The 27,590-nt window shown below is 65.2% G+C and overlaps 2 protein-coding genes across 4 annotated transcripts in view; one reads left to right on the top strand and one right to left on the bottom strand.

Annotated features, from left to right (window-relative positions):
- The window catches only part of ARHGAP44 (Rho GTPase activating protein 44), a 45,925-nt gene extending 42,820 nt beyond the window's left edge, over positions 1–3,105 (top strand). For both annotated transcript variants that reach the window (XM_068169681.1, XM_068169682.1), the window contains 3 exons: positions 68–141; positions 239–532; positions 2,193–3,105. In XM_068169681.1, coding sequence (XP_068025782.1) covers positions 68–141; positions 239–532; positions 2,193–2,341 — 517 coding nt within the window. In that variant the 3' untranslated portion in view covers positions 2,342–3,105. The remainder of the gene's footprint in view (positions 1–67; positions 142–238; positions 533–2,192) is intronic.
- A 2,111-nt stretch (positions 3,106–5,216) lies between these two features.
- USP43 (ubiquitin specific peptidase 43) lies at positions 5,217–26,727 on the bottom strand. 2 transcript variants are annotated; one of them, XM_068169678.1, is made up of 15 exons: positions 26,049–26,727; positions 22,136–22,276; positions 17,644–17,744; positions 16,768–16,860; positions 15,359–15,494; positions 15,146–15,281; positions 14,518–14,680; positions 14,288–14,399; positions 13,073–13,179; positions 12,429–12,506; positions 11,763–11,892; positions 11,245–11,593; positions 10,282–10,413; positions 7,811–7,948; positions 5,217–7,728 (listed from the first exon to the last, which is right to left on the bottom strand). In XM_068169678.1, the coding sequence occupies exons 1-15, from the start codon at positions 26,547–26,549 to the stop codon at positions 7,064–7,066; spliced, it is 2,982 nt and encodes a 993-aa protein (XP_068025779.1). In that variant the 5' UTR covers positions 26,550–26,727; the 3' UTR covers positions 5,217–7,063. The 2 variants fall into 2 exon arrangements, with proteins under 2 accessions (XP_068025779.1, XP_068025780.1); XM_068169679.1 differs by having other exon boundaries at positions 7,496–7,728; positions 10,337–10,413.
- Positions 26,728–27,590: the final 863 nt, after the last annotated feature.

Below are 27,590 nucleotides of genomic sequence, written 5' to 3' on the forward strand. Positions count from 1 at the left end.
CTTCTTTCCCTGTATTTCCCGGTGTCGTGTGTTCCCCTCCCCGCCGCCCCTTTCTCTCCGCCGCCAGCACTTTACGGCCCAAGGACCCCTCCCCCGGTCCTCCCCCGACGGCCGAGCAGAGCCCGCACGCCCCCCGCAAAGGTAGGAGCGGGGCCGGGGGGAGGGGTGCCGAGAGGGTCCCCTCTCTGTGGCCCCCTCCCCCTGACCCCCCCTCCCCTTTCCCACTTGTTTCTCGCAGTGGCCAAGAAGCTGGCGCCCATTCTGCCGGGGGGAACGCAGCCCTCGCCCTCCAGCCTGTCCCCGACCCCTCCCAGCACCCCCTCCCCGTACGGCCCTGCCGCAGCCTCCCCGGGGCCCTGCCCGCCCCCTCCGCCCCCTCCCCCGCCCCCCCTCGCAGCTGTGCCCCCCTCCAAATCTCGCCCCGCGGCCAAGGCGCGACCCCGCCCGACGCTGCCCCCTCCTCCCCAGCCCCCCCCGGCCACCCCCGGGACCTCCCCGGCCCCGGAGCCGCCCCGGGACGGAGCCTTGGCAGGTAATGGGGCACGGGAGGGCGCCGGGGAGGGGGGGTGTCGGTGGTCCCAGAGGGGTCACAATGGCCACGGGAAGGTGACAGCAGCCGTGAGGAGGTGACAGTGTCCCCCAGGGGAGGTGGCAGTGCTCTTGACGAGGTGGAACTGTCCCCAGGGAGGTGACGATGTCCCCAGGAAGGTGGCAGCAGCCGGGAGGAAGTGACAGTGGACCCCAGGGAGCGTGGCAGTGCCCCCGGACAAGCTGGAATTGTCTCTCCAGGAAGGTGGATGATGTCCCCAGGAAGGTGACATCCTAAATGAAAAGGTTCCATCTGTCCTCAGGGGAGTGGTGACGTCCCTGGCAGGGTGGCCATGCACTCAGGAAGGTGGCAGTGTCCCTGGCAAGCAGGGCTGTACCGAGGAAGGTGGTGATGCACTTAGGAGGGTGGCAGTGTCCCCAGGAAGGTGGCAGTGTCCCTGGCAAGGTGGAACCGTCCCCAGGAAGGTGGTGATGTCCCCAGGGCCCTCTCCTGCTGTTCTGAGCTCCCTGTCGGGGTTGTGGCCCCTCCCCAGTGTCCATACAGCAGTGTTGGAGGGGCACAGTCAGGGTGGTGCTTTGGAAGTGCCAGGTGGCACTGGGGACACTTGGGGACATACCGGGTGGGCATAGTAGGGAGCTCTCAGGCTGTGGGGTCTCACAGGGCTGTGCCCTTTCTTCTGCCTGTCCTGCCTGGGAGGGGGGACAGCACAGGGGAGCAATGAGCCCTGGGCACCCTGCAGAGCCAGGGCCAGGCCTTCCCCGGGCAGGCACCTTGCTTTGGGATGGCACTGGCATCAGCATGGCTCTGGCATCACACCCTGGCACTGCACCTGGCACCAGCATACCCCAGCACTGCACGTTGGCACCTGTGCAGCCCCAGTAGTGCTGCACTCTGGCACCAGCAAAGCCCCAGTACTGCACCCTGGCACTGCACCCTGCCATGGGTGCAGCCCTGCCGTGGGTGTACCCACCTGGCACCTGTGTGGCCCTGACATCACACCCAGGCACTGTACCCCGGTGTGGATACAGGCCTGGCACCAGTGTTGCACCCCAGCATTGCCACGGCCCTGGCAGTGCACCCTGGCATCGGTACAGCCCTGATATCACACCTTGGCATCACACCCTGGCATTGTACCCTGGCACCAGAACAGCTCTGACATGACATCACACCCTGGCACCAGTGCAGCCCTGACATCACAACCCAGCACAGGCACAGCCCTGGCATCGCACCCTGGCATGGATGCAGCCCTGACATCACACCACAGTGCTGCCCTGATGTCACACCCTGGCATGGGTGCCAGCCTACCACCGTGTGCCCCCAGGAGCTGCTGCCCACCACAGGCTCCCCAAGCTGCTTTTTTGGGGGTGGCTTCCTGCCCTCTCAGCAAGGGACATTGGTGACACCAGCTGCCCCCTCTGCCACCTCACCCACACCGGGGAAAGGGCACAGCGTTGGCATCTGCAGCGGGTGAGGGGGGCAGGGCAGCGTGAGGGCAGCAGGGCTGGTGGTGCAGTCTGGGATGGGGCCGCCCGGAGCAGGGCCCGCTGGTGCCAGCCCCGCTGGTGGCACGGACACGGTGCCAGCCCCGCTGAGGTGACCTGATGCCCCGGGGCGGTATCCCCATGGCGCTGCCCTCCCGCAGGTCTGCTCCGCTTCGAGGTCCCTTCCCTCCACGTCCCCCCGGACGTCTCCCTGTGCCGGGACCCTCCGGAAGCGCCGCAGAGACTCTCGGGGCCGGGCGCGGCCCCCCGGCAGGAGGAAGAGGAGGAATCGGAGAGCACAGCCCTATGACAGTGTCCCTGTCCCCAAGCTCACCCCAGTGACACCCCGGGCCCAGCCCCGGCCGCCGCTGGCCACCGGCAGGGCCCCTTTTGGGTGACAAAGCGCCCGCTTTGGGGGCAGTCGCTCTTCTTTCTGTCATTTTTTTGTTCGCCTTATCCAGACTTTGCCTTTTCGGCCGGGGGTGCCTGCGCCCCTCCACCCCCACACCCCACCCCCCCGCGTCCCCTCAGCACCCTGACGGGGCCATGCCACCTCCGTGCCACTCAGCTGGCTGTCACCAAGCAGGTGACCGGGACCTCGTCGGCGCTTGGCAGAGGGAGCTCCATCCTCCCTTCGGCTTCTTACCTTCCCCCCACCCCCACCCCCTGCCGCTTGTTTGTCGGAGCAGGACACGGGGACCTGAGCAGCAATAACCTCGGGGGTGGGGGGGGAATGGAGGGTGGTGCAGGAGGGTGTCCCTTGTCACCCGCTGTCCCCACGGGGTGGTGGCTTTGGTCGTGCATGCGATGACAACCTTTTATCCTGTCCCCAGAGAGGAAGCTCTATGTCTATGGCAGATACAGATTGGTTTATATTTGTATGGAGAGAAAGTATCCGAGGTTTGTTTTATCCCCCGCCCCCGACCTCCCCCACCTCCCTCTGGTGTGCAGCGGGAGGATGGGAACGGCCATGCTTTGCCCCTCCTCCTCCCCCGCCCCTTGCCCCAGGTGGGCACCCCCAGGGGTGGGGGCAGCACCACCTCAAAGCGATCAATAAATCCCTGTGCCACCTGCTGTCACCTGCCCGGCCCCGCTGGCATCGGGGAGGGGGCGGGGGGGGGGGAGGGGAGGGAAGGTGTGGGGGGTGGGATGTGTGGTCCTGTGGGATGGGGCAGTGACAGCAGTGGGGTGGTCCCCTCGTGGATTTGGGGCACCCCAGCCCAGATTTGGGGTGGTCACCGCCTGGGTTTGGGATGATCTAAGCCCAGATTTGAGATGGTTCCAGCCAGGGTCTGAGGTGGTTCCAGGCTGGATTTGGGGGGATGCCATCGTGGATTTGATCCCAGCTTGGACTGGAGGTGGTCCTCACCTGGATTTGTGACCAAATGTTTCCAGTCAGGATTTGAGGTGATTCCAGGCTGGATCGGGGATGCTTCCATGCTCGACTTGAGGTAGTCTGAGCTTGTGCTTTGGGAGGTCCCATGTTGGATTTGGGATGGTACAAGCCTGGATTTCAGGTGATCCTAGGCTGGGGTAAGGTGGTTTCAGGATGCATTTGGGGTGGTCACACCCAACATTTGAGGATTTAGGGTCACCCCAGTCTGGATTAGGGGTCATCCTGAGGGAGCATGAAGCCCATGGAAGGGACCTCTGGCGATCATCCAGTCCAAGCCCCTGCTCAAGCAGGGCACCCACAGCAGCTTGCCCAGCAGCACAGTGCCCAGCTGGGCTTGGAAGCTCTCCACACCAGGAGACTCCACAACCTCTCTGGGCAGCCTGCTCCAGGCCTCCAGCACCCTCACAACAAACAACTTTCTCCTCCTGCTCACATGGAACCTCCTGGCTTCCAGTCTGTGCCCACTGCCCCTTGTGCTGTCCCTGGGCACCACTGAGCAGAGTCTGGCCCCAGCCTCTTGCCCCCCACAGCTCCTTTAGCTCTTGCTGAGCATTGCTCAGCTCCCCTCTGGGGCTGCTCTTCTGCAGGCTCTCAGCCCCAGGGCTCTCAGCCTTTGCTCCTCCCAGGGCTGCTCCAGGCCCCTCAGCAGCTTTGTAGCCTTCCTTGGACTCTCTCCAGCAGTTCTCTGTCTCTCCTGAACTGGGGAGCCCAGAACTGGTCCCAGGACTCCAGATGTGCCCTCACTAGGGCAGAGTAGAGGGGCAGGAGAACATCTGTTGCCCTGCTGGCCACACTCTCCTTAATGCACCCCAGGACACCACTGGCTTTCTTGGCCCCGAGGGCACACTGCTGGCTCATGGGGAACTTGCTGTCCCCCAGCACTCCCAGCCTCTTCTCTGCAGAGCTGCTTCCCAGCAGGTCCCCCCTCAGCTGTGCTGCTGCAGGAGGTTGTTCCTCCTCAGGTGCAGGACTCTACCCTTGCCTTTGGTGACCTTCACGAGGTTCCCTCTGCCCAGCTCTCAGCCTGGCCAGGACTCACTCAATGCCAGCAAAGCCTGCGGGGTGCCAGCCACTCCTCCTAGTTTGGTACCATCTGAGGGTCCACTCCATCCCTTCACCCAAGTCATTGAATCATAGAATCATAGAATCAATAAGGTTGGAAGAGACCTCAAAGATCATCAAGTCCAACCTGTCACCCAACACCTCCTGACTACTAATCCATGGCTCCCAGTGCCACATCCAATCCCCTCTTGAATACATCCAGGGATGGGGACTCCACCACCTCCCTGGGCAGCACATCCCAATGGCCAATTACTCTTTCTGGGAAGAACTTTCTCCTCACCTCCAGCCTAAACCTCCCCTGACACAGCTTGAGACTGTGTCCTCTTGTTCTGGTGCTGGCTGCCTGGGAGAAGAGACCAACCCCCACCTGGCTACAACCTCCTTTCAGGGAGTTGGAGAGAGCAATGAGGTCTCCCCTGAGCCTCCTCTTCTCCAGGCTAAGCAACCCCAGCTCCCTCAGCCTCTCCTCACAGGGCTGTGCTCAAGGCCTCTCCCCAGCCTCATTGCCCTTCTCTGGACAGGTACAAGTGTCTCAGCATCTTTCTTAACCTGAGGAGCCCAGAACTGGACACAGGACTCAAGGTGTGGCCTAAGCAGTGCTGAGCACAGGGCACAATGACCTCCCTGCTCCTGCTGGCCACACTGTTCCTGATGCAGGCCAGGATGCCATTGGCCTTCTTGGCCCCCTGGGCACACTGCTGGCTCCTATTCAGCTGCTGTCAACCGGCACCCCCAGGTCCCTTTCTGCCTGGCTGCTCTCAGCCACTCTGCCCCCAGCCTGTAGCTCTGCCTGGGGCTGCTGTGGCCAAAGTGCAGCCCCTGGCACTTGGGCTTGTTGAATGCCATCCTGTTGGCCTCTGCCCATCTGCCCAGCCTGGCAAGGTCCCTCTGCAGAGCTCTCCTAACCCTCCACCAGCTCAACTCCTGCCCCCAGCTTGGTGTCATCTGCAGCTTTGCTGGTGGTGCACTCAGCCCCCTCCTCCAGCCCGTGGATACGACGGAGATGCTGACCACAGGGCTCCTTTCGGGTGTCTTTAATAGAAACCGCCGGCGGCGGGGCCGCAGCCCCCACGTACAAAAGCTGGCTGGAGAATGGCCTCTTGCATAGAGCTGGTGTGGGGGCCCTGCCCACCCGGGGCCCTGCCCACCCCCAGACAGTCGCCTTTTAGAAAACAAAAAGCGGCTGAGGAATTAAAACTCTCCTGGAATCAATAAATACTCTGCTGCCTCGGGGCTGGGGGAAGCCCCCTGCCCACCCACCCACCCCTCGGGAAGGGCCGTGAGGGGGGAGTGAGTGATGCCCCCCCCCCCCCCCGCTCCAGGAACTCCCTGGGCTGGGATGGCTCTGGTTGTAGAGCCACCAGTTCAGGATGACCCTGGGCTGGGATGGCTCTGGTTGTAGAGCCACCAGTTCAGGATGATCCTGGGCTGGGATGGCTCTGGTTATAGAACCATCAGTTCAGGATGAGCCTGGGCTGGGATGGCTCTGGTTATAGAGCCACCAGTTCAGGATGACCTTGGGCTGGGATGGCTCTGGTTATAGAGCCACCAGTTCAGGATGACCCTGGGCTGGGATGGCCTTGGTTATAGAGCCACCAGTTCAGGATGAGCCTGGGCTAGGATGGCCTTGGTTATAGAACCACCAGTTCAGGATGAGCCTGGGCTAGGATGGCCTTGGTTATAGAACCACCAGTTCAGGATGACCCTGGGCTGGGATGGCTCTGGTTTTAGGTGTCTCTGGTTAGGAGTGCTCCCAATTTGGGACATCCCCAGTTTGGGAGCCCCTGGTTTGGGAGCCTCCAAGTTTGGATGTCCCAGCTTTGGGATACCTAAAGGCCCCATGTTTGGGGATGATCTGTTTTGGGAGCCCATGGGTCCAGATGCCCCATTTGGAATGTCCCCAGGTTGGGATGGTCCTGGTTCAGGATGACCCTGCTTTGGGATGCCCTTAGTTAGGATCCCATGGTTCAGGAGCCCTTGGGTTGAGACATCCCTAGTTTGGGATAAGCCTGAGTTTGAGAGCACCCAGTTCAGGATGGCTCCATTTCAGGAGCCTCTGGTTAGAGATGATCCCACTTTGGGAGCCCACAGTTCAGGAGCCACCAATTTGGGAGCCCCCAGTCCAGCATGGCTCCATCTCTGGAGCCTCTGGTTAGGGATGGTCCTACTTCAGGAACTCCTGGTTTGGGACAGCTCCAGTTTGGGAGCCCCTGGTTCTGGAGCTGCCAATTCAGGATGGTGCCAGTTCAGGAGATTCTGGTTAGGGATGGTCCCGGTTCAATAACCCCTGGTTTAAAAATCTCTAGCTTGGGATAGCTCCACTTTGGGAACCCCTAGTTCAGGAGGCCCCAGTTTGGGAGGCACCAATTCAGGAGCACCCAGTTCAGGATGGTCCCAGTTTAGGAGCCCCCCATTTTGGGAACACCTGGTTCGGGTTGGCTCCAGTTTGGAAGCCCCCAAATCAGAAGCCCCCAGTTTGGAAGCCTCCAATTCAGGATGGTCCCAGTTTGGGAGCCCCCCGTCTGGGCTCCCCCAGTTTGGGCTGTCACAGGTGCTGATGTCCCCAGCCATGCCTCAGAAACTGGACTCAGGCACAGCCAGGGGGCACAGCGAGCCCAGGGGCTGCCGTCCCCTCTGCAGTGTGGCCCCGGGGGGTACCCGGGTGGGCAGCAAGGGGGTGCCCCCCGCACCCCTGCCCAGCGATGCTGATCGCCGCAGACCCCCCTTGGGGCGCGGGGGCAAACTGGCCGAGCTCTGTGACCTCGCCATTGCCACCGGCCCGGGGGAGAGCTGGACTGGGGGGACGCTCATGGGGACAGCGCCGTCCCCCTCTGCCCGCAGCACCCGAGGACTGCTCTGGCTTTTGGGGGGCAGCCGCAGGGATCCCTCGGCCCCGGCGCTGGCAGCTCTGCGCAGCGTGGGCACACGCAGGGGCTGGCGGGGGGCTCGGGCGGTGCCCTGGCCCTGCTTTGCCGGGTCGTTTGGCACAGGGCTGGAGGTCGGGGGGGTGTCGGGGTCACCGTCCCCCGCGGAGGCGAGCGGCAGCAGGGCACGGCGGGTGCAGCGGGGTCTGCGCCCCGACTCCAGGTAGGTGATCAGCTCCCCCGGCCGTGCCCGCTCCCTGCCCGAGAAGGACCAGCGCGGGGGCCCGGCCCGGGGCGGGCTGCGGGACGGTGACAGCTTGACGCTGAGGCTGCGACCCTGCACACCCCGCACCAGCGGCCTGGCCTCGAAGCCACCTGCAATGAAAAGCGATAACGAGAGGAAGGCCACGGGCCGGCTGCCAGCCGCAGGTGCGCGGCAGGGGCGGCGCAGCATCACCTTTCTCCAGGGTGGCAGCGGTGGCATCGGGCGTGCCAGGCGGGGAGCGCTGGGTGGCTGAGGGAGACGAGGCCGCGGCGTGTGTGCTGGTGCCCAGGCGAGCCAGCCAGTGGCGAGACAGCGAGGAGGTGGCCGAGCCTGCGGGGGGGGACCGGGAAGTCGGGCTGGCAGCAGGGCCAAGGGTCCCGCTGTGCCCACGGCCTGCGGCGGGCAGCGCTTGTGAGCACAGGGCAGCAAGCAGCTGTGTGGGCACGGCCACGTGTGGGAAACACGTGTGTGTGTGTGTGTACATGTGCATGCTGCGTGGGGGCAGCTGGAAATATGTCTCTGTGTGTGTGCTCTCTGTGCCACATGGTATGGGCATGGCTGGCACCTGGGGACATGGGCTAGTGGCCATGGTGGCCTCAGCTTGGTGGCTGCACCCAACAGCCCTGGAGAGCTTTGCCAACCCAAACCCTCTGACTCTGTGTCCCAGATGTGCTACATGGCGGCACACGCCTGGCACACATGTACATGCATGATTGTGCCCTCAGCTGGGCTGAGCCAGGCATGTGTGGAGCTCTGTGTGTGCAGGCAGGGGTGTGTTCAGTGTGCCCAACTGCATGGCACATGTGTGCATGTGGGCTTGGCCATGCTCTGTGTGTGTGTGTCTGCAAACTGCCCTTACACACATGTGCACACATCTGTGTGCATGCCTGTGTGCGTGGGTGTGCATGGAGCTGTGCTCTCTGTGCATGCATGGCCACGTGCATGTGTGCTCTCTGTGTGTGCATGGAGCTGTGCTCTCTGTGCATGCATGGCCACGTGCATGTGTGCATGGAGCTGTGCTCTCTGTGCATGCATGGCCACGTGCACATGTGCTCTGTGTGTGTGTGCATGGAGCTGTGCTCTCTGTGCATGCATGGCCACGTGCATGTGTGCTCTCTGTGTGTGCATGGCCACGTGCACGTGTGCTCTCTGTGTGTGCATGGAGCTGTGCTCTCTGTGCATGCATGGCCACGTGCACGTGTGCTCTGTGTGTGTGTGCATGGAGCTGTGCTCTCTGTGCATGCATGGCCACGTGCACGTGTGCTCTGTGTGTGTGTGCATGGAGCTGTGCTCTCTGTGCATGCATGGCCACGTGCACGTGTGCTCTCTGTGCATGCATGGCCATGTCCATGTGTGCTCTGTGTGTGTGTGTGCATGGAGCTGTGCTCTCTGTGCATGCATGTCCATGTGCATGTGTGTGCATGCATGCTCTGTGCAGGTACATTCCTGCTGAGCTGTGCATGCACAGGTGTGCACATGTCTCCATGTGTGCTGTCTGCAGGTGTTCACAGCTGCCTGCTGTACTGCCCATACACGTGTGTGCATGCATGTCCATGTTCATGTGTGTGTGCCTGCTTGCAGAGCTGCCCCAGCATGGAAGCACACATGCCCACGTGCCTCTGTGTGTGCACACCTGCTGCAAGGGTGTGCCATGTGTGTGTGTTCTGCATGCATGCACATCCCTGCCTGCCACACTATCCACACACAAGCATGCACAGGTGTCCACATGCATGTCTGTGCTGTGTGCCTGCTGAACTGCCCACACGTGTGTGCACGTGTCCATGTGTGCTGTCTGCACGTGTGCCTGCCTGCCACACTGTCCATGCACACATGTGCATGAGTGCCCATACATGTGTGCATGTGTGTGCTCTGGGTACATCTACATGTGTATGCCTGCCTGGTTTGCTGCCCATGCATGTGTGTGCATATGAGAGCTGTGTATACTTCCCTGCCTGCCACACTGCCCATACATGTGTGCATGCATGTCCATGTGCATGTGTGAGCTGTGTGTACATCCCTGCCTGCCACACTGCCCATACATGTGTGCATGCATGTCCATGTGTGAGCTGTGTGTACATCCCTGCCTGCCACACTGCCCATACATGTGTGCATGCATGTCCATGTGCATGTGTGAGCTGTGTGTACATCCCTGCCTGCCACACTGCCCATACATGTGTGCATGCATGTCCATGTGTGAGCTGTGTGTACATCCCTGCCTGCCACACTGCCCATACATGTGTGCATGCATATGCATGATCATCCCTGCCTGCCATGCTGTCCCTAGGTGTGCATGCATGTCCATGTGCATGTGTCCATGTGTTCAACATGTGCCCATGTGTCCCTGCCTGCCCTGCCACCCAAACACATGTCCATGTGTGCAACATGTGCCCATGTTCCCCTGCCTGCCTGGCCACCCAAACACGTGTCCATGTGTCCAACATGTGTCCAACACATGTCCAACACGTGGCCAAACATGTGCCCACGTGTCCCTGTGTGCACTGTGCACGCCCCCTCACCTGCCCTCCCCCCCAGCGTCACCCTGCCTGCCCTCAGGCAGCTGCCCCCCCTGTGCTCGCAGCGGTGCCCTGCGTGCCCACCCCCCGTGCGCGCAGGGCCGTGCCAGGCGCGGTGCCCGCGGGGAGCAGGGAGGGTCGGGGGCTCACCCCTGCCGGCGTTGCGGCGCTGGTAGAAGAGGATGTAGGCGCTGCGGGTGCTCACCTCCGCCTCCCGCAGCCCCTCCACGCGGCTGTCGTCGTAGCTGTACCAGCGCCCGTCCAGGGCGTTGCAGCAGTAGGCTGGGGGCAGGGAGGGGGGGACACACACAGAGGAGGGGGCGAGGGGGCACACGCATGAGCCCCCCGGCACACCGACAGCCTGGGGGTGCAGGATGTTGCTGCGGGGGGTATGCCACCCAGCCGTGCCTGTGCCCCGCTGCAGATATGGCCTGAAGCGCCCCGCAGCTCCGGGCTGCCCCCTCCCCCAAGCAGACCCTAGAGGTGCCCCACCAAGGCCCACACTGTGCCCCACAGCACAGCCCCTTCAGGTGCTGCCCCTAACCTCATCCTGCACCCCAAAGCACAACCACTGCAGTGACCCCCAAATGCCACCACACCGCGTTGCTGCAGTGCCCCCCGGCCTGCTGCCATGTTCCATGGCAAACCCCCTGCAGTGCCCACCCCTAAACCCCACACCATGCCCCATGGCACATCCCCTGTAGTGCCCCCCAAACCCATACTGTGCCCCACCACACACCCCGACGTGCCCCCCAGTCCCAAACAATGCCCCACGGCACACTCTTTGCAGTGCCCCCCCCAAACCCCACACCATGCCCCACAGCACACCCCTGAGCTGCACCCCCTCAAACTGCCCCCAGCCTCACTCTCAGCCCCCAGCCTGTCATGCCCCATAGCACACCCCCACCCCCAGCCCCTCATCTTGCCCCATGGCATAGCCCTGCAGTAACCCCCCCAGCCCTGCCCCACAACTTGCCCCATGGCACAACCCTGCAGCGACCTCATGAAACCCCCACACCTTGACCCCCCCCGCCACACCATGCCCCATGGCACACCCTGTGCCGTGCCCCCCCCGGCCCCACACGGCGCCCCCAAGCCTCTCTCCCCCCTCACCCGTGTAGTGCCCGCCCTGCATGCTGCCGTGGTGGTTGCAGACGGCGTACAGGTCGTAGAGGTAGTCTCGGGGGCAGCTCGGGGGCAGGCGGAGCGGGGGCTGCCAGGATGCCCAGCGCCCCACGAGCTGCCCCCCGGCCTGGCCCCGCTGTGCCACGTGGGGGGCCATGTCGAGCCCCCGCAGGGGGAACCTCACCAGCGTGGTGAGCTTGTGCCGGTGCTCAGCCACCTGCCGGAAGCGCTTCAGGTGGATGATGAGGATGTCGGGCAGCGTCCAGAGGCTCAGCTTCACCGTGCCCTGCTGGGGCACCTTGCAGTGCGGGCAGCGCCAGGCGTCGTCCGGGGCCAGCTGGGGACACCACATGCCACGGCCGCCTCCCTTCCCCACGCCTCCCCCCGGGCCCTCCCGAAGCCACCCCTGGCACGGCAGAGCCGAGCCGCGGGCAGGGCTCGCCCCAGCTGGTGGTGGCTCTCTGCGGGGTGCGGGCAGGGTGCCCGCTGCCCCGGGTGCCCCATACCTGCTCCTCCTTGGTGTAGAGCTGGAAGCAGTCGTCCAGCGTGCAGCTGGGCTGCTGCCTGTGCGCTTCCTGCTGCCGCCGCACGCTCTCCGCCTCCTCCACCACCTCCTCCTGGATGTCGCCGAAAAGGCTACGGCAGGGGGCGGGGGGGGGGACGGCAGAATCATAGAGCTGCTGAGGCTCGAAGAGACCTCTGAGACCATCAAGCCCAACCGCTGGGCCAGAGCTCACAGTCCCACCCCTGCTGCCGAGCCAGCATCACCAAAGCACCTCCCTCAGCACCGCGGCTTTGAGAGCCCTCGGGGGATGGGGACACCGCCAGCGCCCTGGGCAGCCCAGGCCAGCGCCTGGGAACGCTCGCTGGGAAGAAATTTTTCCTGACATCCAACCTGAAGCTCCCTTGGTGCTACTTGAGGCCATCCCCTCTTGTCCTGCCACTTGCTGCAGGTGAGAAGAGACCAACCCCCCCGGCTCCAGTCTCCTTTGAGGTACTTGTAGAGGGCTATGAGGTCTCCCCTCAGCCTTACTTTCTCCAGGCTGAACAACCTCGGTCCCCTCAGCTGTTCCCCATAGGGCTTGTGTCCAAACGGCATCGGGGAGGGTCAAGGAGGGTGACCTGAGCGTGACCTGAGCGTCCCCAGCCACCCCCGGGGGCACGGCACTCACCGCTCTTTGGTGCTCAGGTCCCACTCTGCCGTCAGCCTCACATGGGGAGGGCCTCCTGCCCCGCTCAGCTGCAGGGCTCTGGGAGGTGAGGACAAGGTGAGACGTGCCCCAAAGCTCCCTGTCCCTGTGGGGCCACCTCCTTGCCTGCCCACGGTGGCAGGCAGGGACAGACACCACCTCCCTGCATGGCATCCGGAGTGGGGACATGGGGCTGGGCACCCAGGGGGTGGGAATGGTGAGCACCCACGGTTACAGGGGCCATGGGCCACCTTGTGGCCACCCATGGCACCCCACAGCCACCCACAGGGCACTGTCACCATCCATGGTGCCACCAGTGGCCGCCACAGGGACACCTTGTGGCCACCCATGGCACCCCACAACCACCCACAGGGCACTGTCACCATCCATGGTGACACCAGTGGCCACCACAGGGACACCTTGTGGCCACCCATCCTACCCACACAACCAGACCCAGCATGGCCACTGAGGGACACTGTGGCTAGCCACGGTGACACCGCTGACCGCTCGTGGCAAGACCACAGCGACTGAGAGGGCCACTGTGCCTGTCCGTGGTGACACCACCAGCCACCTCCAAGGAAGCAGGGGACATGCTGGGGACAATTCTGCCACTGCAGTGCCCTTACCTGTCGATGGCAGGGTGGCAGAGGGGGTGGGGGTCCTGTGGGGACAGGTAGGTGCAGGGCTCCGTGCCCCCAGCCAGGCGGATGCGGAAGAGGGGGACCCCTGTGCCCTGCGAGGGGACAGGGGCTGTGGGGCTGGCTGTGGGGCAGAGCCCTCCCTGCCCTCCAGCCTCACCCACACTGTGGGACAACAGAGAGCGTCCACATCAGACCTCCTTAGCCCCTGTGGCCAGGCTGGCAGCGGAGAGCCCAGGGGGCAGGGACACGGGGCTGGGGGGGTGGCATTTCACTGGCTGTGCTGTGGCAAAGGAGTGGCTCAGGGACATCAGTGGCCATAGGGTGGTGGCCCCTGGGTGCTGGGGAGGGTGGTTGGGCTGGGGTGTCTCTGTGTGGGAGCTGGGTGGCACTGTGGCCACCCATGGTGATGCTAGGGCCACCCATGGGGACAGCACGAGCCACCCATGGGGACAGCATGACCAGCCCCAGGGACACCACAGCCACTCAAGGGCACACTGTGGCCACACACTCTGACACCACGGGTGGCAGTGTGACTGTGACCAACCCCAGGGGCAGATGCCCACCCACAGTGCTCATCAGCCACCAGGATCAACAACATAACCACCCCCAGGCCACCACAGCGCCCCCCGGTGACTCTGCTGCCAAGCACAGCTCCACCATGGTCACCCACGGTGCCAGCATAACCACTGCTGGTGCCATCCAGCACAGCCACCCACGGGGACACCAGGGTCATACCACACACACAGGTGACAAGTCTTCCCACAGCTCCACCACAGCCCCCCATGAACACCATGGTGGCACACAGCTGGACAATGGCCACCCTTAGACCCCATGGTGGCACACAGCTCCACCACGGCACTCATGGAGACACCACGGCCACCCACTGAGACACCACAAGATGTGATGGTGCCACCTGGGCTACTCACAGCTCCACCATGGCCATCCATAGAGGCATCATTGGCACCCAGAACTCCTCCACAGCCACCCATGAAGCCACCAGGGCCACTCATGGAGACACCAGACAGTGATGGTGCCACCAGGGCCACTCATGGAGGCACCACAGCCAGTGATGGTGCCACCAGGGCTACTCATGCAGCCAAGACTGGCCCTGGTGACTCCACTGCCCCCCAGCTGCGGTGCCAGCAGCCCTGCCCAAGGCTGTCCCTGGGGAGGCGGCGCCGGTGTCCCTCCCCAGCTCACCTGTGCCCGCGGCTCTGCCCGCAGCAGGGCCCGCAGCTGGCCCAGGATGCTGTGCTGCAGCTGCTCCCAGGAGATGCCCCTCTCCTCCCGCAGCACCAGGGGTGGCCCAAACCTGGGGACAGAGGGGGACAGCGGGCTGAGGGGGGACAGCCTGAGCCATGTCCCAGCAGGGGCAGGGCCAGCGAGGCGGGCACGGCTCGGGCATGGCTCGGGCAGGGCTGGGGCGGTACCTGGCGAGGTGGTGCCCATCCCCTGCCACATTGCAGAGCAGCAGCAGCAGGTGGCCGGCGGCCCCGCGGTGCAGGCAGTCGGAGGAGTGGGCAGCGGAGGGCAGTGGGCGCTGGGGCTCGGGCTGGGCTGCCCCAGGGGAGGCAGGCAGGCTGCGGGGGCACCCTGGGCAGGGCAGGGCAGGGCAGGGTGAGCCTTGGGCCCTGCCCTGCTCACAGGGTCGTTAAGGGGGTGTCGTTAATTAGTGTGAGGGCTCCAATGGGGGGATTTTCCTCCCCCCCCCACCCCCAGTCTGCTGCTGCGGACTGCCCGCGCCCCCCTGCCCGCAGCCACCAATCGCAGCCCAGAGGAGAGGGCCTCTGCCAATCAGAGCGGAGCGTACATGGCTCCAACCAATCACAGCAGAGCACACCGGATGCCAACCAATCACAGCAGAGCACACCTGCCTCATGCCAATCACAGCAGAGCACACCTGCCTCTCTCCAATCCCAGCACACCTCTCACCCACCAATCCCAGCGAGGGCAAGCACCACCTCCCACCCAATCCCAGCGTCACCCCCCGCCCCCCGGGCTCTCCCAGCCAATGCAGGCGCCGCGGGCCCCGGCCGCCGGGGAGGGGGTGAGCGGTACCTGGGCGGCGGGCGGGGGGCGGCTGGAAGGCGTAGAGGGGAGCCCCCTCCCCAGGAGCACCCAGGGAGTCCCCCAGCTCCTCCGAGTCCCCCAGGGAGCGCAGGACGCCCTGCGGGGACACCTGGGCCAGGATCACCTGCGGGACAGCACTCGGCGCCTCAGCACCCGCAGGGGGTCCCGACCCCTCCCCGCCGCCCCCACGCCCCCCGCTACCTGCTCGGCTGGGAGCTGTCCCTCCCGCGCCACCAGCGCCCGCAGCTCGGCCACCGTGCCCAGCAGGGGCACCGCCAGCCCCACGCGCAGCGGCCGCCGGCGCTCCCGCTGCAGCACCAGCGTGACGCTGAGAGCCCTGCGGACGGCAGCGAGGGGAGGGGGCGGCGGGGAGGGGAGGGGCGGCGGGGAGGGGAGGGGAGGGGGCGGCGGGGAGGGGAGGGGCGGCGGGGAGGGGAGGGGCGGCGGGGAGGGGAGGGGAGAGGAGGGGCGGCGGGGAGGGGAGGGGAGAGGAGGGGCGGCGGGGGTGGGGGCGGCGGGGGAGGGGAGGGACGGCGGGGAGGGGAGGGACGGCGGGGAGGGGAGGGGGCGGCAGGGAGGGGAGGGGGCGGCAGGTGGGGAGGGGGAGGGCAGGGGATGGCAGGGAGGGGAGGGGGCGGCAGGGAGGGGACACAGGCAATGCTCAGTGCCACGCCGAGAGCCACCGTGCCCCTGGCCACAGGCCATCACTATCCCAATGTGGCCACCGCCCATCCCAACATGGCCACCACCCATCCCAGCATGGCCATCACCATCCCAGCATGGCCATCACTATCCCAATGTGGCCACCGCCCATCCCAACATGGCCACCACCCATCCCAGCATGGCCATCACCATCCCAGCATGGCCATCACCATCCCAATGTGGCCATCACCCATCCCAACATGGCCACCACCCATCCCAGCATGGCCATCACCCATCCCAGCATGGCCACCACCCATCCCAGCATGGCCATCACCATCCCAATGTGGCCACCACCCATCCCAGCATGGCCACCACCCATCCCAGCATGGCCATCACCCATCCCAGCATGGCCACCACCCATCCCAGCATGGCCATCACCCATCCCAGCATGGCCACCACCCATCCCAGCATGGCCATCACCATCCCAATGTGGCCACCACCCATCCCAGCATGGCCACCACCCATCCCAGCATGGCCATCACCCATCCCAGCATGGCCACCACCCATCGCAGCATGGCCATCACCATCCCAACGTAGCCACCACCCATCCCAGCATGGCCATCACCATCCCAACGTGGCCACCACCCATCCCAGCGTGGCCATCACCATCCCAACGTAGCCACCACCCATCCCAGCATGGCCATCACCATCCCAACGTGGCCACCACCCATCCCAGCGTGGCCATCACCATCCCAACGTGGCCACCATCCATCCCAAGGAGGTCACCACCCATCCCAAGGTGGCCACCACCCATTCCAACATGACCACCACCCATCCCAATGTGACTGTCACCCATCCCAACGAGGCCACCACCACCACCTCCCATGTTAATTATTCACCCCCAAATGTGCAAACCACTCTCACCCGAGCCCAGGCCCCTTGGCCGTGTGCCCCGGGGCTGGGCTCACCTGGTCTGGCGCAGGGGGATGGGCAGGGAGATGCACAGGAAGGGGTCGAAGGTGTTGCTCTGCTTCAGGCAGTGAGGGCAGGTCAGGGAGGACCTGTGAAACATTGCCAGGCTGTGTGTCACCAGCATGGGGGTGGCACCTCCAGGGTACCCCCACCCGGGACTGCAGTGCCCTGCCACCACTACTGCACCCTGGGTACCACCGAGGTGATCAGAGGGCTGCAGAACCTCTGCTGTGGGGCCAGGCTGAGAGTTGGGGGTGGTCAGCATAGAGAGGAAAAGGCTCCAGGGAGACCTCAGAGCAGCCTTCCAGTACCTGAAGGGGCTGCAGGAGAGCTGGGGAGGGACTGTTCAGAAGGGGCTGTGGTGACACCACCAGGGGCAAGGGTTTGAAACAGGATCAGGGCAAAGTTAGGTTGGACATCAGGAGGGAGCTCTTCACAATGAGGGTGGGGAGACACTGGAAGGGTTTGCCCAGGGAGGTGTTTGAGGCACCACCCCTGGAGACATTCAGGATCAGCCTTGCTGTGGCCCTGGGCAGCCTGCTCTAGCTGGAGGTGTCCCTGCTGCCTGCAGGGGGGGTGGACAAGAGGCCCTTGGAGGATCCCTTCCAACCCAGTGCAAGCTGTGATTCCATCCCACAGGGATGCTCCCAGCAGCACACAGGGTTTGCCTGACCTCAGGCCAGGACAAGGCACCACAGCTTGTACCCAGTGGTCTGTTCACTCTGGACACCTGCAGCGGATGAGTGGGTGGATGGGTGAAAGATGGCAGACTCCCTGCAGGGCTGAGCACACCTGGCTCATCTGTTTCCCAGGCTCCAGCCAGCCACCAGTGAAGCCCCCCAGGCAGGCAGGATCTGTCCCTCCCCACTCACCTGTACTGAGCCTGGAAGTGGCTCTGCACAAAGCTCTGCCCACGAGGATGCTGGGTGGCAGGAGATGAGCTGCTGGCACCACTGCTCCCATCCTCAGCAGCCTGTGAGGACAAGACACAAGGAGCTCAGTGAGGTGCTGGAGTGACCCCTCCACACCTGGAAGGGTTGGGGACAGGTCCCAGGGAACCACACCCAGCCTCAGCTGTCCCTGCAGCACATGGATTATCAAATCCAGACTGGTTTGGCTGGGAAGAGACCTTCAGAGCTCATCCAGGCCAACCCCTGCAGCCGGCAGGGACATCCCCAACCAGAGCAGGTTGCTCACAGCCCCAAACAACCTGAGCTGCACTGCTGCCAGCCATGGGGCAGCTCACACCTCTCTGGGCAGCCTGGGGCATCCCCCCCTTGTCCTGCTCAAGAGTCTGTCCCCAGCTTTCTGCTCAGCCCTTGAAGCACTGCAAGGCCACCAGAAGGTCTCCCTGGAGCCTTCTCCTCTCCAGGCTGCCCAAGGCCAACTCTCTCAGCCTGGCCTCACAGCAGAGGGCTTCCAGCCCTGCCAGCATTGCTGTGGCCTCCTCTGGCCCTGCTCCAACAGGTCCCTGTCTGTGCTGTGCTGAGGGCTCCAGAGCTGCCCCAGCACTGCAGAGGGGTCTGAGCAGAGCACAGCAGAGGGGCAGAATCCCCTCCCTGCCCCTGCTGCCCTCACTGCTGGGCATCATCCCAGGGCATGGCTAGAGCTGGGCTGGCAGCACTCAGTGCTGGCTCACCTCCCAGCACCCCCAAGTCCTTCTCCCCATGGCTGCTCTCAGTGGATGGTTGGATGGGGATGCTGAGGTCACCCCTGCCAAGAACTCCCCAGCCTGGCACTGCTATGCCCTCCAGGCTCCCTGTGTGCCCTCCCCTGGGGAAACTTTGGGGTATGTCCATCTGCCAGCTAGGGCTGGGGAACTAAGGGTAAACCCTCTGCCCACATCCCTGCCTCAGCATCATCCCCTGGGCTGAGCAGCTGCAGCTGCAGGCTCCCAGTACAGCCCTGGCACCCAGAGCTCCTGGGCACAAGGAGATGGAGTTGGGAATGTGTTCAAGTGTGGCTGAAGTGCTCCAGAAAGGACATCCTGGGTGACTCAACTGGGTGCCCACAGCATGGGCACCCCCAGCAGGAGAAAACAATTGAATCATAGAATCAATAAGGTTGGAAAAGACCTCAAAGATCATCAAGTCCAACCTCTCACCCAACACCTCATGACTACTAATCCATGGCTCCAAGTGCCACATCCAATCCCCTCTTGAACCCCTCCAGGGATGGGGACTCCACCACCTCCCTGGGCAGCACATCCCAATGGCTAACAACTCTTTCTGGGAAGAACTTTCTCCTCACCTCTAGCCTGAACCTCCCCTGGCACAGCTTGAGACTGTGTCCTCTTGTTCTGGTGCTGGATGCCTGGGAGAAGAGACCAACCCCCACCTGGCTACAACCTCCCTTCAGGTAGTGAAACTGGGGGGGTGGGATAGGGGGGTAGGGGGTGGGGGAGATGGGAATCCAATTCCACCTCCAAAGAGCCCCAGGCCCCAGGGCACACTCTGCAGCATGGGCAGCCCTGCCAGGAGGTGCCCACAGCACCCACAGTGCTGGCAAAGGCACCCTTGGGTGCTGGGAGCAGCAGTGCTGTGGGACCTGGAGTGGGTGAGATGCTGGGATGCTGTCCATGCATCCATGTCCAGGAGTCTGAGCCAGAACCAGAGAGCTAAACCCAGCCCCAGCTGGCACCATGCCCTCCCAGGCTGCCAAGCCACCCAAACAGCCCCACTGCTGCAGGGGGTTTCCCCAGTGCCTTTACCAGCAGCAAGCCCAGGCACAGCACCTGGCACAGCACCCAACACCCTGACCCAGGCCCCCAGTGCTGCTCTGTCAGGGGCTGTGTCCATCACAGGCACAGGCACAGTGCCATTCCCCAGCACCCTCCAAGCTGGCAGCCCTTGCTCTGCTGCAAGCCTCATCCCCATCTCACCCTGGGCAGTGAGGTGAGCAGGGCCTGATCCAGCAGCTCCCAGCACCCTCCAAGCTGGCAGCCCTTGCTCTGCTGCAAGCCTCATCCCCACCTCATCCTGGGCAGTGAGGTGAGCAGGGCCTGATCCAGCAGCTCCCAGCACCCTCCAAGCTGGCAGCCCTTGCTCTGCTGCAAGCCTCATCCCCACCTCACCCTGGGCAGTGAGGTGAGCAGGGCCTGATCCAGCAGCTCCCAGCACCCTGAGCCCCTGCAGCCAGCAGGGCTCCCCGGCTGGGTGCCCACACCTGTGCCCCCTCTGCCAGGTTTTAGGGGTGTTGGCACTGGCTGCAGGAGAGGAGAGATGCTCTGTGCCCAGAGGACCCCAAGAAGAGCTGAGTCCTGCTCTGCCCCACAGGGGACAGGGACAGAGAGGTGCAACCTCCCCACACAGCCAAAGCTGCCTGCTCAGGAGACACCTCCCTGCCTGCACCCTGCCAGCTGCCCTGGGAAGCCCAGGGACCCCTCACCCCCACAGGCAGGGGCCAGGAGCCACTGAGGTCACCCCTACTGCAGACACAGGGAGCTTGAAGGTGCTGCAGAAAGGAGCCTCGGTAGCCTGGGAAAGGACTGGGCTGTTTTGGGGTGAGATGAGCAGGGTTTGGTGTCTTGCTGAGCAAGACTGCAAATCGATGAGCTCTGTGGCCAGGAGGAGGATTTTCCTGGTGCCATCTGCTGGTACCAGGTCCTGCTGAGCCTGACGTGCCCTTGCTGTCTGCCCAGGGCTGGAGTCCATCTGGCATGGCACAGGGGGACCTGGACTGTGTCTATACCCCCCACAGTCCCCCCAAACCCTCCTCCTCCTGGCAGCCAAACCCTGGTTCTCAGCTGGGTGGCTCCAGAGCCCTCTGGGTGCCATGGCAGACCCCTCATGGCCACTCTTAAGCAGCCAAGAGGGTATTTCCCCCTCCCAACCTGCCCAGCTGGGCCATGCCCTGGACCTCTGCATCCTCACCTCCTGCTTTCCACCAGGTGAGCTCCCCTGGCCCCTGAGCTTCAGCACAGGCTTGCCCAAGAGCAAATCATGCCCCCCACCCCCACCCACTGGTACCTGCACAGACCCTCCTCCCTCAGCCCATGCTACCCAACATGAGGATGGGCACAGGAGTGCCCAGCCCCATGCCCAGCTCCATCCAGACACTCTGAGGCCATTTGTTCAGCTTCAGGACCCTCGTGGGACACCTCCTGCCCAGGGACATGGGCACATGGAGGCCACTTGGGTGGCACCACCCAAAGGGGCTGAGAGCAGGATGAGGAGCTGGGAGAGGTGAGGCCCAAGCAAGGATGCTGGGCCAGGGGTTGGCAGCTCACATCTCACAAGCAGGGGGAGCTGCCCACTGCCAGGGTCTCTCAGACAGCCTGGGGGATCTACAGACCCCCCAGGGAAGAGTGGCCAGGGCTGAGGACAGCTCAGCTCAGGGCAGGGGTGGCTGCACAGGGGTGATGCACTCAAGCAGGACTGGAAGCCACAGAACTGTCCCAGCCAGGGCCTTTGGAGATGGGCATCATGACCAAGCCCTCCCACGAGGGATGGAGCTGTGCCCATGCCAGGCTGGAGGCTGCCTGCAGGGTCTCCAGCCTGCACCTCTTGGCCACAGCCACAATGCCCCAAGCTCACAGAATCACAGGGACTGGAAGGGACCTCTGCAGAGCAAAGCCCAGGCCCCCTGCCAGAGCAGGATCACCCAGGGCAGGTCACACAGCAACACAGCCAGGTGGGTCTTGAAAGCCTCCACAGCCTCTCTGGGCAGCCTGCTCCAGGCCTCCAGCACCCTCACAACAAACAACTTTCTCCTCCTGCTCAGGTGGAACCTCCTGGGCTCCAGTCTGTGCCTACTGCCCCTTGTGCTGTCCCTGGGCACCACTCAGCAGAGCCTGGCCCCAGCCTCTTGCCCCCCACAGCTCCTTTAGCTCTTGCTGAGCATTGCTCAGCTCCCCTCTGGGGCTGCTCTTCTGCAGGCTCTCAGCCCCAGGGCTCTCAACCTCTGCTCACAAGCTGGGGACAAGCTGCTCCTGGGACCCCTGTGCCCAAGGGCATCACCCCCAAAGCAGGGGCAGCAGGAGGCTGCACAACCCCAGCCGCTGCAACAGGCAGCGCCCCGCGGGCAGCAGCAGGCAGGGGCAGTGCCAGGGCGATGCCATGGGCACAGATGGGTGGAGAATTAACGAGCCCTTAGCAGAGCCCCAGCACTGTGATTACAGCAGGCTTAGCTCAGCTGGAGGCAGGGGGGGGTGGATCTCCTCCTGAGTAAGCAACCCCAAGAACCAGGATGCCCACCAGAACCAGCCGGGCTCCTGCTGGCACCCCAACCACCCTGCCCAGCCCCTGCCAGGGGGCGGGGGGGCGGCACCAGCCCAGCCCAGCCTCTGCCAGCACATCCCCAGCTCCCGGCTGCCACAGCCCACCCCAGCCAGGCTGTGCGGCCACCCCGCCGAGGGGCACCCACCTGGTCGGGCCCGCGGGGGTGCTGGGCAGGGGAGGCAGTGCCCAGGTCCTCGTGCATGCGGTCCAGCAGCCAGAGCAGGAACTCCAGGGCATCGTGCTGGGCATTGCCCCGGAACTGCGCGCTGTGCTTGGAGACAATGTTCTGCAAGAGACGGGGGCAGGGTGCTGAGCCTCGGGCCAGGGTGCTGAGCCTGGGGGCAGGGCGCTGAGCCTGGGGGCAGGGCGCTGAGCCTCGGGGCAGGGCGCTGAGCCTGGGGGCAGGGCGCTGAGCCTCGGGGCAGGGCGCTGAGTCTGGGGACAGGGTGCTGAGCCTGGGGACAGGGCGCTGAGCCTCGGGACAGGGTGCTGAGCCTGGGGGCAGGGTGCTGAGCCTGGGGACAGGGTGCTGAGCCTGGGGACAGGGCGCTGAGCCTCGGGACAGGGTGCTGAGCCTGGGGGCAGGGTGCTGAGCCTCGGGGCAGGGCGCTGAGCCTCGGGGCAGGGTGCTGAGCCTGGGGGCAGGGCGCTGAGCCTCGGGGCAGGGCGCTGAGCCTCGGGCCAGGGCGCTGAGCCTCGGGGCAGGGTGCTGAGCCTCGGGGCAGGGTGCTGAGCCTCGGGGCAGGGCGCTGAGCCTGGGGGCAGGGTGCTGAGCCTGGGGGCAGGGCGCTGAGCCTCGGGACAGGGCGCTGAGCCTCGGGAAGGGTGCTGAGCCTGGGGGCAGGGTGCTGAGCCTGGGGGCAGGGCGCTGAGCCTCGGGACAGGGCGCTGAGCCTCGGGAAGGGCGCTGAGCCTGGGGGCAGGGTGCTGAGCCTCGGGGCAGGGGGCTGAGCCTGGGGACAGGGTGCTGAGCCTGGGGCAGGGCGCTGAGCCTGGGGACAGGGTGCTGAGCCTGGGGCAGGGCGCTGAGCCTCGGGGCAGGGTGCTGAGCCTGGGGGCAGGGTGCTGAGCCTGGGGGCAGGGCGCTGAGCCTCGGGACAGGGCGCTGAGCCTCGGGAAGGGTGCTGAGCCTGGGGGCAGGGTGCTGAGCCTGGGGGCAGGGCGCTGAGCCTCGGGACAGGGCGCTGAGCCTCGGGACAGGGCGCTGAGCCTGGGGGCAGGGCGCTGAGCTTCGGGAAGGGCGCTGAGCCTGGGGGCAGGGTGCTGAGCCTCGGGGCAGGGTGCTGAGCCTGGGGGCAGGGCGCTGAGCCTCGGGAAGGGTGCTGAGCCTGGGGGCAGGGCGCTGAGCCTGGGGGCAGGGCGCTGAGCCTCGGGGCAGGGCGCTGAGCCTCGGGACACGGTGCCCACCCACCTCACCCCCCAACCATGCTCCTGCAGCCGCCCCGGGGGCACAGGTAGCCAAGGCCGTCGTGGGCCTGCCCCAGCTTCAGGGCACCAGGATGGTGCCAGGGGAGGAGGGTTTGCTGTGGCTGAGGGGACAAGGCACATCCCAACAAACCCACAGGTGACACCCAGCGGTGCCACCTGCCCCGTGGACTCTGATGGCATCAGCTCAGTGTGACAGCCACTGGGCTCTGCCCCAGGCCCTGCCTGCCTGTGCCACCCCAGCCCCAGCAGCAGCCAGCACAGTGCCTCCCGTGCCACAGCCAGACGACGCTGGGCACGGCCAGGGGGAAAGCCCTGAGCAAATCTCCTGCAACCCACAGCTGGGCATACTCAGCATACCAAAGCCTGGCACTCAGCACCCTCTGACTGAAGTGAGGCCAGGGAGGAGGACCAGAGCTGTCTCTGATGGAGCCTGGCAGCCCCTGCCTCCCGAGGGCAGAGTTGAGAAGGGGGTGCTGCCAGTCCTGCCAAGTTCTGCCTCTCCACCCAAAGCCCTGCCAGCTCCTCTCCACTTGCCCTCTCTCCTCCTTCCCTTTGGCCCCACGGAGAGACCCCAGGAGGTGCTGATGGGGATTCCCAGCGCATTCCCCATCGCCCTCCCCTTTCCCCCCAGGATGCACAGCTCCATGGACAGAGCAGGAATCAAGCTGGAGAGGGCATGGGAGCGATGAGATGGAAGCACTCTGATGGTCCCTGGGGCACCCTGCCCCAACAGCAGTATCCCCCTGCCCTGTAACTGCACCCTAGTGCTGTGCACCCCCTCTGCTTCCCCCCACCTGACCATCTTGGCTAATCAGAATTGATGTCACTGTTAGGTGAGTGGCACCATGCCCTTGGGGGGGGGGGTTGCTCCCTCCCCAGAGGCTACCGTGGGAGGAACAGGGCTGGGAATGCCATGGGGCCAAGGAGGATGAGGCCACTGAAGTGCCTTCAGGCACCAAAGTCCTAGTACTGGCCCCAGGGGGGTCAGCCAGGGGTATGTACCACCAGCAGGTGATGCCAGGGTGCCACCAGCCCCAGAGAGCTGTGTAAGCAGCACCCAAGTTAGCAGTGTGAGCCAGGACTCATCTCTGACCCCCAGAAAGCAGTGGTGTGGATCTGGGAACACTGCTCCCTGAAGGGAGCCCCAGGAAGCACCCAAAAGGCAGAGCTGGGGGTCCCCAGGTTCTGATGGCAGAGCCTGGACTGGCAGAGGCTGCTCAGAGTCAGGGAAGGACAACGTGAGGAGCTCAGTCCCAAACCAGCACCGAGAGAGAGGAGAACCCCCGGGGGTCCGCGGGGATGTCCCAGCATGCCAGGACTCGCAGGGACAGGGATCAGACCTCCAGCCTCACCGGGAGACATCGGGAGGCAGGAGCCCTCTGACCACCCACCCCGCCGGCCCCGTCGCTTCCAGCCGCACTGGCAGCAGCGGCAGCCTCCCAGCACCAGCAGCCTCCCAGCACCAGCAGCCCAGCACAGGCAGAGGGAGCAAGGCCCCCGTGGATGGGCACCAAGCAAAAGGAGGCGCACGCTCGGCTCACGTTTAGGAGTCTGTCTTAGGCAGAGTTCAAAAGCCCAGAGCAGGTGGAAGCCCCTGGCAGAGGCCGATGCCCACCCAAGCTCCGGGGTTAGTTTTTGCCCTGTGCCCGAGCACTGAGTGCGTCTGGGAGCAGCGGGCACGGAAGTGTGCCCAGCACGGCAGGAGCTGGTGATGCTGCCACGAGGAAATTCAAGGCACTGAGCTCCCACAGCGGCACTCAGCACCCCCCCGGCAGTGCCCCTGGGGTGTGGCACCCTCCGGGCAGGGAAGGGAGGCAAGGAGGTCCCCTGGGGAACAGAGAGGGGGTGCAGAGCAGGGAGTGCCCCTGCTCATGCCAGCCCCTGAGCCAGGACAGGGCTTGGCAGCTCCCCCCTGAACTTTGCAAAGTTCAACTGCAGCAGGTCCCTGCTGGGATGTCACTCACGGGCACACGTCCCTGAGAGTGGGGAGCTGCAATGCCAGGCTGAAAGCATTGCCCTGTGCCCAACACCCTGTCCCATGCTGACACATGCCTGGCAGGGATTTGGCACACACAGCGGGGCATCAAGTCACCAACCTGGGTTCCCAGGACACCATTCTGCCCTTCCCCCCCACCATGGCCAGCTCAGCCACGCAGCTCCGTGGGGTGGGGTGGGCTGGGAGCTCAGAGCTTGGGTGCCAGCAGCCCAGGCAAAGGTGGGGGACAGCAGCGGGGCCGGGGGGACAGCAGCGGGGCCGGGGGGACAGCAGGGCATGGCGAAGTGCATAGGGACGACGAGGCAAGGGAGAGGGCAATGTGGGCAGGGGGTGCTGGGGGGTGAGTGTGCTGGTGGGTGCTGGGGATGGGAGATGCTGGTGGGTCCTGTGAGCTGGGGAAGCCAGCGAGTGCTGGGAGATGAGAGGGGTGCGGGATGCCGGGAGGGCTGCCGGTGGGTGCCGTAAGCAGAAGGCGGCGGTGGGCGCCCCGAGAGGGGGATGCCAGCGGGCGCTGGGGGGCAGAGGTTGTCGGTGGGGGGCAGAGGTTGTCGGCGGGGGGCAGAGGTTGTCGGCGGGCGCCGCGGGGATGCGCGGGGAGGGCAGGGCGGGGGCCGGCGGTGCCCAGGGTCCGTACCTTGAACTCGGCGGAGAGCTGCGGGGTGTAGTCGCGGGTCCAGAGCGCCCGGACCAGGGCCGCCAGCCGGTGGGTGACCTCGGCGCGGCCCGCCGGGGCCCGGTAGCGGCCCAGCGCCAGCACCTCCGCCAGCGGGGCCGTGTTGCTCAGGCACTGCACCACGGCGTTCATGAAGCAGGTGTTGCCGTGGTTCCGCAGCCCCTGCGCGCCCGGCGGCCGCTCCCCCCGCACCCCGCTCCCGTCCCCCGCCACCGCCGCTCCCGCTCCGGGCTGCTGCTGCCGCTGCCGCCGCCGCCTCTCCCCGCCGGGGCCGTTCTCCCCTCGGAACCCTCCTTCGTCGTCCTCCGGGGGGGCTCGGTGCCTGCCGCGGCCCCCGGCCAGGCGCGCCCAGGTGCGGAGCAGCCTCCCGGCCAGGGTGCCCAGGGAGCGCAGGGGCCCCCGCCGCCGCCTCCCGCTCCGCCGCCGCCCCGGGCCCCCTCCCGTTGCCGCCGCCGTGCTCATGGCCCCGGGCGGCCGCCGCCCTGCCCCGGCCCCACCGGCCCCGCCGCGCCGCGCATGGCCCCGGGGCGGGCGCTGGCCGGGCCGCTCCCCCCCCCCACCCCCCGCCGCCGGTGCCGGTGCCGGTGCGGGGGCCGGAGGGGCCGGGCAGGAGGTTTTGTGCGCGGCCGGCTCCGGCTCCTCCCCCGGCCGGGCTGGCTCCAGGAGAAGGGAGCGGGAAGGAGGAGGAGCGGAGGCAGCGGAGAGCTGCCGGCACCGCGCCCCGGCTGCCCCCGGCGTCATCCCAGGGCTTTCCCGGGAGTCCCAACCGTGCCCCCCACCGCCGCCAGCATCACCTCGTTGCCCCCAGCATCACTCTGGGGTATCCCAGCCTGCTGCCCCCAGATTCACCCCAGGGTTTCCTGGGAGTCCGAACCATGCCCCCCTGCCCAGCATCACCCCAGTGCCCCCGGAATTACCCCGGAGTACTCCAGCATCACCCCCGGGTTTTCCTGGCAGTCCCAGCCGTGTCCTTCCAGTGCTGCCCTGCTGCCCCAGCATCACCCTGGGGTGTCACAGTGCTGTGAGCTGCCCCAGTCCTGCCACCTTCAGATGCTCTTAGCTGGGCATTGAGACAGTGGTCACCCCCATGCCCACCACACTGAGTCCTGGAGACCGAATGAGGCTCCCTCCACACAGAATCATACAATGAGTGTCACTAACCCAGAGCCTGGACAGAGCCTTTGGCCACCTCCTGCCCACCCCACACAGCTGGCACCACATGTGGGTGTTCATCTGGGGTCCAGCAGAGCCTGGCCTTCCTCCAGCTGCAGAGATCAGCACTGACCACTGTGTGTTCGAGGGGGATGCAGGATGGCCAAGGGCATCAGCTCAGCTGCCAGCTCCCCATCTGCAGGGGAATCCCACTTGTCACAGGTGGTGTTCAGCTGGGTCACTCTCCTGCTCTGGATGGATCTGTGCCATGGCACCACGCTGGCACAAGGATGGGGACTGCAGCAGGACAAACTCCTACAGCAACTCACATTCCACCCCGTCACACGCTGT

Source organism: Melanerpes formicivorus, unplaced genomic scaffold (assembly GCF_026170545.1).
Source record: "Melanerpes formicivorus ecotype bairdi unplaced genomic scaffold, bMelFor1.0.p_v2 SCAF_211, whole genome shotgun sequence".
NCBI lineage: Eukaryota > Metazoa > Chordata > Aves > Piciformes > Picidae > Melanerpes > Melanerpes formicivorus.